At 42.2% G+C, this 15,727-nt stretch overlaps 1 protein-coding gene across 7 annotated transcripts in view; it reads left to right on the top strand.

The window, feature by feature from the left end:
- Positions 1–1,255: 1,255 nt before the first annotated feature.
- Positions 1,256–15,727, top strand: part of DOCK3 (dedicator of cytokinesis 3) — a 292,652-nt gene continuing 278,180 nt past the window's right edge. For all 7 annotated transcript variants that reach the window (XM_042236152.2, XM_042236151.2, XM_042236154.2 and 4 more), the window contains exon 1: positions 1,256–1,397. In XM_042236152.2, coding sequence (XP_042092086.1) covers positions 1,361–1,397 — 37 coding nt within the window. In that variant the 5' untranslated portion in view covers positions 1,256–1,360. The remainder of the gene's footprint in view (positions 1,398–15,727) is intronic.

Below are 15,727 nucleotides of genomic sequence, written 5' to 3'. Positions count from 1 at the left end.
GCTTGAATCCCAGACAAAAGAAGGATCCTGTCTGCTAGCTGCAGGATCAGGGAAGGTTTTTCTGGAGGTGATGCCTTGGACTGGGTTTTGAAGAGTCGGACTGTTCAGGAGTGACAGTGGGGGGTGACACCAGGGTTTTGACTTGGTGGTGCTGGTGACAGAGATGTACGGATCTGCTGTCATTAGAGCTAAGAACACTGTGCGATCCAGATGTAGGTGGAAAGGAGAAGTCCTGCAGTTGCCAAGACCTCCCTGGTCTTTGATGAGTCACTGATCTAGGGTCACGAAGTGATATCTGCAGACCTAAGAGTGAATGGATTCTTAGGGAGGAGAGGAAGGAGGAAAGTGTCAGGACCAAACCAGAAACTCAGGATGGCCTGTAAGACAGACCTCGGAGCAGCAGAGGCGGTGCCCAGTGCAGGAACAACCACCCCCATCCCCCGCCCCCACGGCCCCAACGAACAAGTGCTTCCTTACTGGGAAGGGTGCAGTGATTGTTCTGACCCCGAACATCTACCACACAGGCCAACTCAGGGTAACAAGAACCAAGGAGGAGTCCCAGAGTCCAAAGAGCGAGGGGCATGAGTGTGCCCGACTTCGTTCACCCACGGCGACCCCGCCCTGCGGGACCAGAGATCTTTCTAGGGATGGGGTCGTGACAGGGCTGTGGATGACAGCTGAATGGGTCTTAAAGCGGTATCATTCCTTCTTCCCTGCTCTCTTCTCTCCACTGGCGATCTCTGGGGGCCTGGCAGGAGGAATTGGACAGCGAAGCCCGTGCGGGCCCGAGGGCATCCCACCTGTCCAGCCCCGCCTCCTCCGGAGCTTGGGGCCACCCAGGGCCTTAGGCCTGCCCGAGAGCCAGTCCTGACCCCGCCGGGCCGTCCAATCGCCTCTCGCGGATTTCCCTCCGCTGGCGCGCGGCGGCGCCGGCGCGTGGGGGCTCGCGCGCGGGCTCGGGCGGCGCGAGCCCGGGCGGCGCGAGCCCCCGCGCGCCGGGGAGCGGCGCATGCGCGGGCATCCTGCGAGCCCGCTGAGGCGAGCCGAGCCGCGGCGGCGCCGGGAGCCGAGCAGCGAAGCTGTGAGGGACGAAGCGGCGGCGCGAGAGCGGCGGGGACGGACAGGTGGCGAGCCCTCACCCGCGCCGACCGGGACTGCCGGGCCGCCCGCGGAGCCTCACGGTCCGGACGTGGCGGCGGCGGCGGCATCCCGGACGGCCTGTGAGGGATGCGCCGCCCACTGCCCCGCGCCGCCTGACCTCCCCCGCCTCGGCTCGCGGTGCGCCACAGCCGGGCCCGCGGCCGTCCCCGCCGCGCTGTCGCCCGGCCGCCGCGCCCGCGGGGCCGCGCCCGGCCCGGCCATGTGGACCCCCACAGAGGAAGAGAAATACGGCGTAGGTAGGTGAGGCTCGGGCCTGGGCGCGGCGGGGGCTCGGGGGGGCGCGCCCGTGCCCTCGGCCTCGTGCGGGCCCCGCCTCGACTCGCGCCCGCGCGCCCCCCGCCACGGCCCGCAGGCTGCGCGGCCTCGGCGCGAGGTGTGCGCGGGGTGGGGGCGGCGCGGGCGCGAGGCGCGGGGGTGGGAGCGGGTCTCTAGGCGCGCGGACGGCGGCAGGGGGCGCTGGCCGCGCAGCCTCGGCAGGTGCGGCCGGCGGGAGGGGCGGGCAGGGCCCCGGCGGCCGCCCGAGGCTTTTGGTGCGGGGCACAGGGCAGTTTTACCTAAGAAGCCGATTTCTGGGAATCTGTTTTCTCCGCTCTCGAACCTCAGTTTTAATGAGTTTCTGACCCTGAGTTGATGAGCCGGATGACTGTTTATTTTTGGACTGAACCTTAAGGGAAAAAAAAAGGGATAAAATACGTTGACATCATTTTCTCTATTCAGAATTTTGCAGACATTTGACTGGAAATGTTTGATCCGTTTTAGTTTGTTTTGCCTTCAATATTAGAAAGAGTAATTACGTTACAATAGGAAGTGTTCTTGCACATGCCCCAGTGTTTAGTGTATATTATAGTCATGGTTTTGTTGGGAAACAGATGAATCTGTTTTTAGATGACACCGTTATTCCTCTTAAAATCCCCCTTAAAAAAATCTGTTACAAGTGTTAAACTCCAGAAGCTAAATAATTCTTACAGTGTTGAATTATTTTGAAAAGAATATTCAATAATTTAAGGGCTTCAACATTAGTTTTACTTTTACAGTGTGTTTCGTGGTGATTACGCAAGAGAGTTTAGCCACATTGCATTATTGTAAGTCACCTGTCATCTTAGTCAGTTAGATAGAAAGATGAGTGTACAGGTTTTTCCCCCTAAAGTTTTAATGGAAAATTTTAGATAGTGAAATCTGTCTGAAGGTAGACTTTTGTTTCCCATATTTTCTGCAGTTCATTGAAGGGGTAGTTCACAGTTCACTACAAAGTAACTTTTAAACTGTCAGTTGCAACAAAGGTCTATGAATCCCATCAGGCAAATTATGTAGAAATGGAATTATTTAAATTTAAGGACCTGCAGAGAGATCTGTGCTGGTAGAAAATCTTGTTTTGAAAGGCAGCTTTCTGAAGTTTTTAATCTGTTATGCTCTAAGAGCACAATGGGACTTCCCTGGTAAAGAATCTACCTGCCAGTGTGGGAGACACGGGTTTGACCCCTGGGTCAGGAAGACTCCCTGGAGAAGGAAATGGCAACTGACACCGCTCTTCTTGCTTGGGAGATCCCATGGACAGAGGGGCCTGGTGGGCTACAGTTCATGGGGTCGCAAGAGTCAGACCCAGCTTAGCGACTAAATGATAACAAGTGCACGTTGATACCGGCCAGGATGGAAGTGATGAAAGGAGGCCTGGTGCTAGTCTATTGAGATGGGATTGGGAAGTGATGAGAAAGCTAGGATTCGCCTCTGGGAACGCTTTATCCTTTCTCTTGGAGCGTTCCCTACATACTAAATGTATTCTGTGACATGAAGAGTTGGTGGTGTATCTTTCCCATAATTTGCTCTCAGACCTGCCTAATTGGAGAAACAAATAATTGATGTGAAAGTGATCAACTGTCCACTGGCAGCTAAGTAGTAATTTCTTTCCTTCTGGGTAGGAACCTCTGAGTAGCGGAGTTGGCAGATTTCTGAGTCCTGGATTCTCTTTACTGGTGTTGTGGGCAAGTTATTTAACATCATTTTCTTAATGTGTAAGTTGGGGATAATATTTACCTACAGGGTTGTGAAAATCAAATGAGCGCCTACCAAGTGCTTAAGAAATGTTAATTTCTTCTTTTCCCCTTTGTATAGTACTTAGAGTAATAACTGCACTAGGCATATCCTCAGGTGTGTTGGTGCTGAGATGGAGACAGTGCAAGGTCATCAAGATAGGCATATGTGAATCTCAAAGCACTGTGATTTGCTGTGTGATTTATTCAGGAAGATGGGAGGAAATTTCTGCATTTCTGGGACTATGGGTTTAGCTTTAGAAAAATTTTTCCCTGTGGAGGGGCACAGCATTGGGCACAGGATAGGACTTAAATGCTTGTTAAATGAGAGAGACAGTTGTTGTGAAGACATTAGCAATTGTAATTTCGTGTAGTTTATTTGTCCTTTCTGCCAAAGAAACTCCCTTTCTATTTCTCTCATAGCTTTCTTCTACTATTCCTTCCTCAGCTGTGGTCTGAAAGTTCCTGTGTGAATTGTTCAAAACCCAGAATACATTTTATTTCATAGGCATATTAGGGTTACACTTCTTTGCTGTTTTATAAAAGCCAGTTCAGTCTATAAAGTAGCCTAAACATTATACTTATAGTGAGAAAAAGTCAATTAAAAATGGAGTGTTAGCTGCATCGTTTAATTCCTAGCCTGAAAATCTGTTATCATTAATTCCTATGAGAAAATGTTTTGCATTTCAACTTTGATTTTTACGAGCAGATTGGCGCACACATTTCTATCTCTGCTTGCTAATCCACAATTCTTATAGCAAGGAGGGAGAACTTAGACATTCTTCCACACCAGTCTGGATAAGTTGCCTAGATGTTGGTGAGGAAAGGAGTCCCCTGTTGCAGCAGTGCCAAGGAATCTCTCCCACTTCAGCTGTTCACCTGTATTTGACCTCGATAAGATTTTTGAGATTCTGTAGCAATACCTTAATGCCTTTAAAATCGTTTATGATATACAAATTTTCTGTACAGGTTGTGACATTTTCAAATTATTTGATTTAGTCATTAGGGACTAAGTGATGTCTGAACTTCTCTTTTCCATTGTAATGTTCTGTGATTGAGTTTAGAGGGAAGGGCAGACACTACTCTTTTTTTTCCCCCCGCGAGAGTTAAAGATGTTTATCAGTTTTCACAATAAATAGCCAGACAAAAACGATCATTACAGTTGCAAGCCATAATAGAAACATGATTAACCTAACAATATAAAATAATTACGTGCAGTTTGGGGGGTTAAGTAGAGTCATGTGGCAAGTATGTTTTCATCTGCCCAGTCTGTCTTTTGGTTGGTGCATTTAAGTTTGGTGCATTTACAGTTAAGGTAATTATCCATACGTATGATCCTATTACCGTTTTCTTAATTGTTTTGAGTTTATTTTGTGTAGGTCTTTTCCTTCTCTTGTGTTTCCTACCGAGAGAAGGTTTTTTTTTTTTTTTTTTTTTTAATCATTTGTTGTGAAGGTGATTTGGTGGTGTTGAATTCTCATAACTCTTGCTTGCCTGGGAAGCTTTTGGTTTCTCCGTCAAATCTGAATGAAAGTCTTGCTGGGTAGAGTATTCCTGGCTGTAGTTTCTTCCCTTTCATCACTTTTTAAAGTATATTGTGCCATTCCCTTCTGGCTTGCAGAAGAAACTACCCTTTTTTGAAGATCAGTGATGGGCCGGTCAGTGCTGGGAGTGACAGTCCTAAGGTTGTTTTCATTATACAGATGATGAAACTGGATCTCAGAGATTGTTAGTCCTTTTTGTCCTTCAGCAGTTGAATATTCCTGTTAATTTTCTTCTGGTCAGTGTGTAATGTTTTGTCATATACTTGACCTTTTACTGCCATTCTCTAGTATTACAAGGAACTGTTCTTTACTGAACCCTTGTAACCTGTGTTCTGACTCCGTAGGTCTCTCTCTCCCTTTTAGAGATTCTCTGCTTTCCAGTTCTGTTGCCATAAATAACTTGGAAAGCCTTGCATCTTTCCATTCTTAATTTTACCTTTTCAGGAAGCTTCCTTTTCTAAAGTGCATTAGGTGAGAAAAAAATCCAACCATTTTTGTGAAATACCTGTCTTTTCCCATGTTGATGGCACCCGAACTACCAAGTATAGAAACCAAAGAGCAAGCAAATACTTTTCTTACCCTTTAACAGCAGCAGCAGCAGTAAACACCACCAACAGATGAAATGAGAGTTTGTAATTAAACTCCTAGAATAGAATAGCAGGTTTGAGTATATGTGTTTTAGTTTGGCCACTAAGAAGTGGAAGCTGCATCATAAGTCGTCTTTTTTATTCTACTGTATGAGATAAATTTTTTAATGATTTAGAGTGATTACTGCTTATTCTTTTTTAATCCCCACTTAGCAGTCTATGAAAAAAAAATTTCCTCATTACTGACCAGAATACAACTATTTTAGTTTTGTGATGTCATAATTCTTTCTTTTCTTATTTAAAAACAATGCATATTTTCTGCCTTATTTTTACCTGATTTCCTTCTGTTTGATTTTCCCCAGATAGAAGAAAAACATAAACTTAAAAAAACCCCTGAATCTTTAAAAGAAATTTAACTTCTAATAAGCCTGTGGTGTAGAGGCATGTGAAGTTAGGAAGGGACTAGGTCTATGAAACCAGATCTGAAAGAACCAGTGTCCCCAGAATCTCACTAAGTCTGCTGGTAAATGGATGCAACTCTGAAAAGGAGTTCAGGCATGGGCTCTTCGGTTACTTGCCTCGTCAGGGAATCCTGTCCTTTGAAGCCTCTAAAAGGGCCCCGTGCCTCCCAGAGGCAAAACATCCACCAGAGGCAGAGAAGACGCCATATACCCAGGACTTAATTTTGTTCTGGAAAGTGGGGATGTTCCTGATGTTTTATGGTCAGGGGTTTAGTGTTTACAGGGAAACTCCCATGTCCTGATACTGCTTGAGCCTGACACCATAATATCACCTGTCCCCACTTTTTTTTTAAACAGATGAGAAAGAAACTTCAGTAGAAAGAAATTAAGTGACTGACCAAAGATACTTAAGCCAGTAAAGTGCAGATTTGAGATTTGAACCTAGGACTTTGGGATTCTGATCCACAGCTGCTTTTGTTATACCATGTTATCTCTGAAAAGAATTTGTCAGCAGTGTGTGTCTCTGCCTCAAAAGATAAAGGGTTCCAAACTTAAATTGGATAGTTATATTTAAGAAAATTTATTTCTATACTAGGCATTTTTATAAGACTGCATAGTATTTATTGTTCTGCTTCTGGATATAATGATTTGCATTGCTGATGGGAACAGAGTCAAGGCTTGACAATTCAGAAGGCAGGTTTTTAACAGGCCTGAGGAGTATGTTGGGTACTATCACCCTCTTTTTTAAAAAACTTTTCATTTTATATCGGAGCACAGTCAATTAACAATGTTGTGTTAGTTTCAGGTGTACAACAAAGTGATTCAGTTATACATAGTTTTTCAAATTCTTTCCCCCATTAGATTGTTACAGAATATTGAGTACAGTTCCCTGTGCTCTAAGTAGGTCCTTGTTGGGTTGTCCATTTTAAGAATAGCAGTGTGTTTAAAAGTACATGTCAGTCTCAAACTTCCCGACTATCCCTCCCCATCACCTCCCCCTGCCACCCATAAGTTCCTTCTCTAAGTCTGTGAGTCTGTTTCTGTTTTGTAAATAAGTTCATTTGTATCATTTTTTTAAGATTCTCCATATAAATGATATCATATGATATTTTCTTTCTCTGTCTGTCTGACTTCACTCAGTATGACAATCTCTAGATCCATCCATATTGCTGCAGATGGACTGATTTTATTCTTTTTAATGGCCGAGTAATATTCCACTGTGTGTATGTATCACATCCTCTTTATCCATTCTTCTGTCAGTGAACATTTAGGTTGTTTTCATATCTTGGCTGTTGGAAACAGTGCTGCAGTGAATGTTGGGATGCGTTTATCTTTTCAGACCATGTTTTTCTCTGGGTATATGCCCAGGAGTAACTACTGTCCTCTTTTTAAAGGTATTTTTAGTAGAGAAGAAAATCGTTGATTTCAGCAAACGTTTATTGAGTGCCTCCTTAAATCAAGATGGCTTTGTTTTGATCTGCCATTCTGTAAGCAGGAAATAATCAGCAGGAAATTATCAACATTTTAACAGAAAAGTCAATATGGAACAATATTTTATAGACTATACAAATGTTATGGCTAATTTTATCATGCAGTGTTATGAGAGAATGTGCTTTAGAAATAAAAAGCTTAATTGTAAATGACACCATTTTCTGTCATTTTTAGACACATTCTGAAGCATGATGTCTCAAAAGAATGGTCATTGAAGTTGAAAGTACTTTTTATTCATACCATACTTTTACACTGGTGCTGAATTTCAATTTTTAATGGTTTGTATTATGAATCTTTTTCGAATTATTGCATCTTTATTCTTGATGAGAAGAATGATCTGAGTTTATTTGCAGTGTGTAAGCATCATTGGATACGCTATATTAGGACTTTAATTGCAATGTTTTACTTTTACCATAATGAACAAATCTGTTTATTATGATTACGCTCTAAAGTCTCTTACATATCCTCTCTTGAAAGATTTTGTATAGAAAAGCAAGATTTTTTTTTTTCCACATAAAGGTTCTGGGAACTTAAAAATTTTTTTCAGAAGTATATTGCCAAATTATTTTAGCTGTGGCCCAAGTACGTGAGTTGACTTGCTATATCACACATTAGGACATTCTAGTAAAAATAATGACTATGTTGGGAACTGTCATTCAGATACTTTCTGTTTTTCCACTTATCTACAATGGGAATAAAACCCCAACCTCCTGCTTCCATCTGTTTCTCCCTCTCTTTTCAGAACTCATTCATGAGCTGGTGTCGATTGATGAATGAGAACAAAAATTGATGGAAGAATTACTGTGTGATAAATGAAGAATTTTATATTACAGTCTTAGTATCATACTTTGACTTTTATTCAAATACATCTAATGACATTGCCCTCACCACTTTTTGAGATGGCCCATTTTATTGTTAGCTGTGATGAGAACATCCTTCCTTGTTGAATAGACTCCTTGTAATTTCTTATAAGTTTGTGTTCTGTGTCTACATATAAATAACTTCCATCTTAGCCCTTCAGTTATTCATAAAATTTTAGAATTGTGAGGCATCTTAAAGATGATGTGGTTTAAGGCTCCAGGGATAGTAAATAAGACCAGTGGAATAGCTAAGTGTTTACTGTGTGCCTAGCACTTGCATATTATGGCTCAAATTTGATTTTTCATCTGCGTTTGCTGACTTGCTTGTACTTTACACTTTGGCCAAACTGAACTTTCCCCAAGTTCTTCTGTCTGGACTTAATTATACCATTGCTGCCATGTGCCAGTACGGTTTGTGCCACCTGTTAAACCCTTCTTGTTAGTTGCTGCTTCACGTCTTTGTTCATTTTATTCTTTCTACATGCGGCACCTCCTCCCAACCCCATCTTCGTCTCAGATTCTTTCCTATCTGTTAAGGCTCTGTCGTATGTTACTGTCTTTGTACATCTTTTTCTAGACTCTTGACCATACCCCTGCCTTTCTCCAACCAGGTAGATTTTCTTCTTTTAAGTTCTGTGATACTTCATATCTTGTAGTGATATATTTAATTTATCCTCTTCCATAAGAGTAATGTCCTTCTGACTTTTGACTACGATCTATAATAAACACATTTAAAATATTACCTCTTTTGTGTATATGTTTAGACTATACACACACATGAAAAAGTTAGAAGTTTCATGATATAGTACTTTGTAGAGTGTACTCTATTGTTTCTGTTCGTTTCTATTTCCATTAAAAAACATGGGTGGCAACTCAGTTGATACTGTGACCCATGTTTAAAAACTCTGCTTTAGGCTGTAAACCCTTAAAAGTGGGGATTGTGCTGGGACTTCCCTGGCAGTCCATTGGTTAAGACTCTGTGCTTCCAGTGCATTTCATGGGGCACAGGTTTGATCCCTGGTTGGGACTCTTAAGAGCTAGCCTGGTGTGGTTAAAAAAAAAAAAAAAGAGAGAGAGAGAGAGATTTTGGCTTATTTACAGTTGACTCTTGAATAATGCAGGGGATTGGCGGCAACCTCTTATACAGTCAAAAATCTGTGTTCTACTATTTCTGTCTCAAGGACAAAGGAGTTGGTAAATGACTCACCCCAGGGCAAGAAGCTGAAACAATTTGAATGGAATCAGAACTTCAACCCCGGTTCCTTTGATTCCACATATTGTGATCCCTAATTAAATACAAACGTCCCCCCACATTTAGTTGATTTAAAGATCTGTAAAATGAAAACACAAGTACTGTATTTACTGAAAAAATTCACATATAAATGGACCTGCACAGTTTAAGCCTGAAATGGCAACCCACTGCAGTGTTCTTGCCTGGAGAATCCCAGGGACGGGGGAGCCTGGTGGGCTTCCGTCTATGGGGTCGCACAGAGTTGGACGTGACTGAAGTGACTTAGCAGCAGCAGCCACAGGGTTAACGGTTTCTTTGTGTTCTTGACAGACATTACTCAGTACCAGGCATGTAGAAGGTTTCATACTTGTATTTGTAGGATTGAATTGGATGTCTTTTGTTAATTTGGTATAAAACCTGATATTTGGAGACTTTCCATCTGACATTTCACACTAATTACTCATTGGTTTCTTAACAGCTAAGTTCTAGATTTTATTTCATATGAACTGAAGTCAAGCTAGATCTCTTGCATCCTGAACGTGTGCTATTGATAGTAGACATGAATGTAAAACTTAAGTTTCATTTAAAAAAGATTTTACATTTATTTTCATCACATTTCATTGAGGGAGAGCATATTTGGCTCATCCCGTTGGTCCTAAGTTGAGGAGTAGGTTCCCTGTGTTTGGCTTATTAGTACAACTTGTCAAGTCTTTTATGTAGCTTGAGTTTGTCATCCCACCTATTATTATCTTTTCCTTGAACTTTTTTACCTACACAACTGATAAACCTGCTTTCTGACCTTTTCCAAGTGAGCTGATAAAAATGTTGAACAGAATAGGGGAAAAACATTTATCACCTAGAGTGAAGTGTCCAGTTTGTAAAGGAGCAGATTCTGCTTTGCTGTGTTTTGAGTGCACACTATTTGGGTGGCTTATGGAACATTTCTTGGCAGTGTCGGCTGTGCCTGTGCCACCTGTGTGAGCCTGAGGGTGCTTGGGGTTGGGTGGGCTCCTGGCCAGACGGGGGCTTATGGCCTCAGAGGAAGGGTGCTGCTAAAAGGTCTGTGCGGCCTTTCTTTTCAGTGTGGGAAATGACGAAGACACATTAGCATTAAAAAGACCCGAAGTCTGTTTCCATCTTCATGACCTGGAGGAAGGGAGGCACCAAGCCTTTCTTAAGTTTGTTTCTATTGTTCTTTCCACATCCCTGATACTTTAGATACGCTGGACAACTCACCCTTTTCCAGACAAACCTAGCACTTTCCTACCTTTGTCACTTTGCTCAGTTCTTATAATGTGACAAGAATGCAGCGACTACCTTTCTCTGCCTGAGGAATACCACCTTAAAAAGCTGAAATGTCACCTCTCCTTTGATGCCTTCCCCAGCTCTGCCCAGTAATAAGCACTGCTGCTTGCTCTTGCAGCAGTTGGTACCAACCTCTAGTTGTGGCACTTATCCCTTTAGATCATGCTTAATTGCATCTCTTTGCCTGGAGGGATTGAGCTTCTCAAGGACAAGGAATTTTGTCTTCATGTTTTGTAACCCCAGGACCTAGCACATAGTGAGGGGTCAATAAATGCTTCATTAGGAGTCCAATTTAGTGAAGAGTTTTATTTTGCTTTATTGATCCTGATAGTATTTTAAAAGGCAGGTTGTAAGTCTAATAATATTTACTTATTAGAAATTTGTGACATCATGAATACAATTTTTTTTTTCTCTCAGCTTTTTTCTTTCTTCAACCTGTTAGGAAGGTTTACTGCCTGTGGCTGAGTTTAGATGACTGATTTTTGGGTGGAAGCCTGTAGGATTCCAGTGTGAATCCATCTCACCTAGAGTTTCACAGTTATCACGGCAGTGATTCAGAAAACTTGTAGCAGATAATTGGGATCCAGTTTGAACTAACTCCAACAATATGTCTTTCATCTGACACCTTTGGGGAAGCTGTGTTTTAGATGAGTGACTTTTCCTGTAAAACTCAAGGTTAAACCTTTCAAAATACCAAGAAAAGATTTTTGTTGGGGTTTAATATAAATAATATGTTCTGTTTTGCCCTGTATCGTGAATTCAATATGTTGAATACATTTGAGTTTTTTTTTGTATAACATTTCCGCTCTGATTACATAAGATACAGGTTCATTATAGACATGTCAGTAAATACAGAAAAATACACAAAAAAGAAAATAATGGTATTATCTTATTTTTAAGATACGATTTATTTTCAGACATAACCCCTCAAAACATGCTGGAATATCTTTCCAGTCTTTTTTTCTGATGCAAGCATTTAAAATAAATTTAGGACTGTACTGTTTATATTGTCATAGAAGTCTTTTATTTTTTAAAGCACAAGTAATTTATTTTTTGGCCAGGCTGCATGGCATGTGGAATCTTAGTTCCACGACCAGGGATCGAACCCATGCCTGCTGCAGTGGACGTGCGGAGTCTTAACCAATGGACCACCAGGAAAGTCCCAACAGTTTTTATTTTAAATCTGTTCTACTACATAACCTTTTCTTATAACTGGAATGTCATTGTTTTAATGACTGCTGTCCCATCAGGCACTGTATTAGGTACTGTGATTTATCTAATCTACTTCTGAGCAGTTGGTTGTTAGAAATTAACTATCACCAGGACAGTAAGAGTACTTGCTTCTCTGGACCCTCGAAAGTATAGAGCATCATTTTCTCCACAGATTTGTATCTTCAGAAATTTCAAAGTTGATACAGGCTTGGAGGAATAAATTCTGAAGCATTGCAAAAATAGTGTCCTGTGCTACCATTTCAACTTCTTCGGCATCAATTGTTTTAACTGGACTTTCTGACTATTGGATGTTATTAATGCAAACAAGTCATTATAACAATAATACAGTGATGCTTGTTTTCTTTCTTACTGAAATCCCAAGGAAAATCACTGATTCCAGTCAGTGGTTCTCTCGTTTATTTATTACTTTTCTCATCTGGCTGTGATGCTTTTGGGAATTTGGAGGTGGTGGTGGTGGTCGTGGGAATATAGACTTTCCAGGTGGCACTAGTGGCAAAGAATCCACCTGCCAGTGCAGGAGATGCAAAGGCGTGGTTTTGGTCCCTGGGTCAGGAAGATCCCCTGGAGGAGGAAATGGCAACCCACTCCAGTATTCTTGCCTGGAAAATTCCATGGACAGAGGAGCCTGGCAGACTACAGTCCATGGGTCACAAAGAGTCTACACGACTGAGCATGCACGGAGAGGAACAGACGAGGGTGGACTGAGGATGTGTGAGACTCCATCACTTGGTATCAGTGACTTGAAATAATAGTTTTGTTTTGATATTCTTTCTAACTGTCTTCATTTCTGTTCTCTGTAGCTACTTCGAGTATTATTCTTTATTTTTCCCTATTTGCCAGCTACTCTGCCCTTAACTTCTTTCCCTAGTCATGCATTTTCAAGCTAAACCTGAATTGAACTTGTGCATGGGAAACTGGGAAGTCAACTCTGTGAAAGACAGAAGTGGCTCCTTTGCTTTCCTTTGGAGTGAGATGTAGTGCCTTTATGAAAACCTTAGGCCTGTTAAAAGAACTAACTCCTGGCCAAGGCTGCGCTCCATAGAAAGACCTGACTTTGGAACAGAGGCGGTGATCTGGGAGTGATAGAGCCTAATGCGGATTTGGTCTGTACAGGGGGCAGCTTCCGCTCTGGATGGCTGCCTGTAGGTAAGACATCTGGTACTGTGGCAGCCATCTTATTATCATGAGGAAAACCAGGGAGGAGGAGGGGTTGTTGATGGTTATTACTTTTTATTGGCGTATGGTTGCTCTACACTGATGTGCCAGTTTCTGCTGTACAGCAAAGTGAATCAGCCATATGTGTACACATACCCCTTCTTTTTTGAGCTTCCTTCCCATTTAGGTCATCACAGAGCACCAAGTGGAGCTCCCTGTGCTCTGCAGAGAGCTCTCATCTGCTGTTTTAGACATAGTAGTGTATGTAATACGGTTCCAGCCTCCCGATCACCCATTCTTCATTCATGGACTCTTGGCTTGTTTCTTTTACTGTGGTGAATAATGCTGTAATGAACATTTGGCATCCAAGTACCTGTTTGACTACCTGTTTTTAAATCCTTTGGAATTACTTAGCATTTGGTAATTCTATGTTTAGTTTTTTTGAGGAACCACCCATACTATTTTCTATATTGCCTGTACCATTTTTGCTTTCCCATCAGCAATGCACAAGGATTCCAGTCTCTTTACATCCTTGCTAATACTTGATATTTTTTTTAAAAAAGCTTTCTATAAATGGCTATCCAAATGGGTGTGAAGTGGTATTTCACTGTGGTTTTGATTTGCATTTTCCCTAATAATTAGTGAAGTTGAGCATCTTCTCATGTGTTTATTGGCCAGTTGTGTATTGTTTTTGGAGAAATGTCTACTCAGTACTTTGCCCATTTAAAAAATTTTTATTTTTAGCTGTGCTGGTTCTTTGTTGCTGTGCATGAACTTTCTCTAGTTGTGACAGGCAGTGGCTTCTCATCACAGTGGCTTCTCATTGTGGAGCACAAACTCTAGGTTCTTGGGCTTCAGTGGTTGTGGCACACGGGCTTAGTTGTCCAATGGCAAGTGGGATTTCCCCAGGCCAGGGATCAAACTTGTGTCCCTTGCATTGGCAGGTGAGTTCTTAACCACTGGACCATCAAAGAAGCCCCTAGAGTGGTTCTTAAATATGCTTTAACTTTGGGATGTTTTTTCTGGATAGTCCCTAATTGTTCACTTCATAGAGAGTATGTAGTTTAAAATAAACCCCAACATTGAGAAAAAGGAACTCATGCAATTATTGTCTGTGAAAGCCTTTCAGACATATTTAAATTAAGATATAAGTTGATAGAAATTATTAAACAATTCAGCTCTGAAAATAGAGTTTGAAATTATTTTCAGTTGTGATTAGAAGGTAGAGGATAAGGATGATACTGGGCAGAGGAACCAGAGATCAAATTGCCAACATCCGCTGGATCATGGAAAAAGCAAGAGAGTTCCAGAAAAAAATATTTCTGCTTTATTGACTATGCCAAAGCCTTTGACTGTGTGGATCACAATAAACTGTGGAAAATTCTGAGGGATGGGAACACCAGACCACCTGACCTGCCTGTTGAGAAACCTATATACAGGTCAGGAAGCAACAGTTAGAACTGGACATGGAACAACAGACTGGTTCCAAATAGGAAAAGGAGTATGTTAAGGCTGTATTTTGTCACCCTGCTTATTTAACTTATATGCAGAGTACATCATGAGAAATGGTGGGCTGGAAGAAGCACAAGCTGGGGTCAAGATTGCCGGGAGAAATATCAATAACCTCAGATATGCAGATGACACCATCCTTATGGCAGAAAGTGAAGAGGAACTAAAAAGCCTCTTGATGAAGGGGAAAATGGAGAGTGAAAAGATTGGCTTAAAGCTCAACATTCAGAAAATGAAGATCATGGCATCTGGTCCAATCACTTCATGGGAAATAGATGGGGAAACAGTGGAAACTTTTTTGGGGGGGGGGCTCCAAAATCACTGCAGATGGTGACTGCAGCCATGAAATTAAAAGACACTCCTTGGAAGAAAAGTTCTGACCAACCTAGATAGCATATTCAAAAGCAGAGACATTACTTTGCCAACAAATGTCCGTCTAGTCAAGGCTATGGTTTTCCTGTGGTCATGTATGGATGTGAGAGTTGGACTGTGAAGAAGGCTGAGCGCTGAAGAATTGCTGCTTTTGAACTGTGGTGTTGGAGAAGACTCTTGAGAGTCCCTTGGACTGCAAGGAGATCCAACAAGTTCATTCTAAAGGAGGTGAGTCCTGGGTGTTCTTTGGAAGGAATGATGCTGAAGCTGAAACTCCAGTACTTTGGCCACCTCATGCGAAGAGTTGACTCATTGGGAAAGACTCTGATGCTGGGAGGGATTGGGGGCAGGAGGAGAAGGGGACGACAGAGGATGAGATGTCTGGATGGCAATACCGACTCCATGGATGTGAGTCTGAGTGAACTCCAGGAGTTGGTGATGGACAGGGAGACCTGGTGTGCTGCGATTCATGGGATCACAAAGAGTTGGACAGGACTGAGCGACTGAACTGAACTGAACTGAGATTACATGTTACAGAGATTGGCAAGTTGGTATCAACTATAGTTTGTTGCAGGAACCACAAAAGGGAAAAGAAAATTAAACTTTGTTTCTTGACAGAAGTGGAGGAGGAGGTTTCCTGAGGTAATGAAAAACAAGTAGTAACATGAAATTCAAGATACAAGTCTAACTGGAAAGTGAAGATACTTCAAATGGATTCTTTTATTGATTTAGTAGACATTTATAGAAGATCTGGTATGTACTAGGCTCTGGGGACAGAAAGAATCAGACAC

Source organism: Ovis aries, chromosome 19 (genome assembly GCF_016772045.2).
Source record: "Ovis aries strain OAR_USU_Benz2616 breed Rambouillet chromosome 19, ARS-UI_Ramb_v3.0, whole genome shotgun sequence".
Taxonomy (NCBI): domain Eukaryota; kingdom Metazoa; phylum Chordata; class Mammalia; order Artiodactyla; family Bovidae; genus Ovis; species Ovis aries.
The sequence above is the reverse complement of the archived record's forward strand: the minus strand, read 5'-3'. Positions and strand labels throughout refer to the sequence as shown.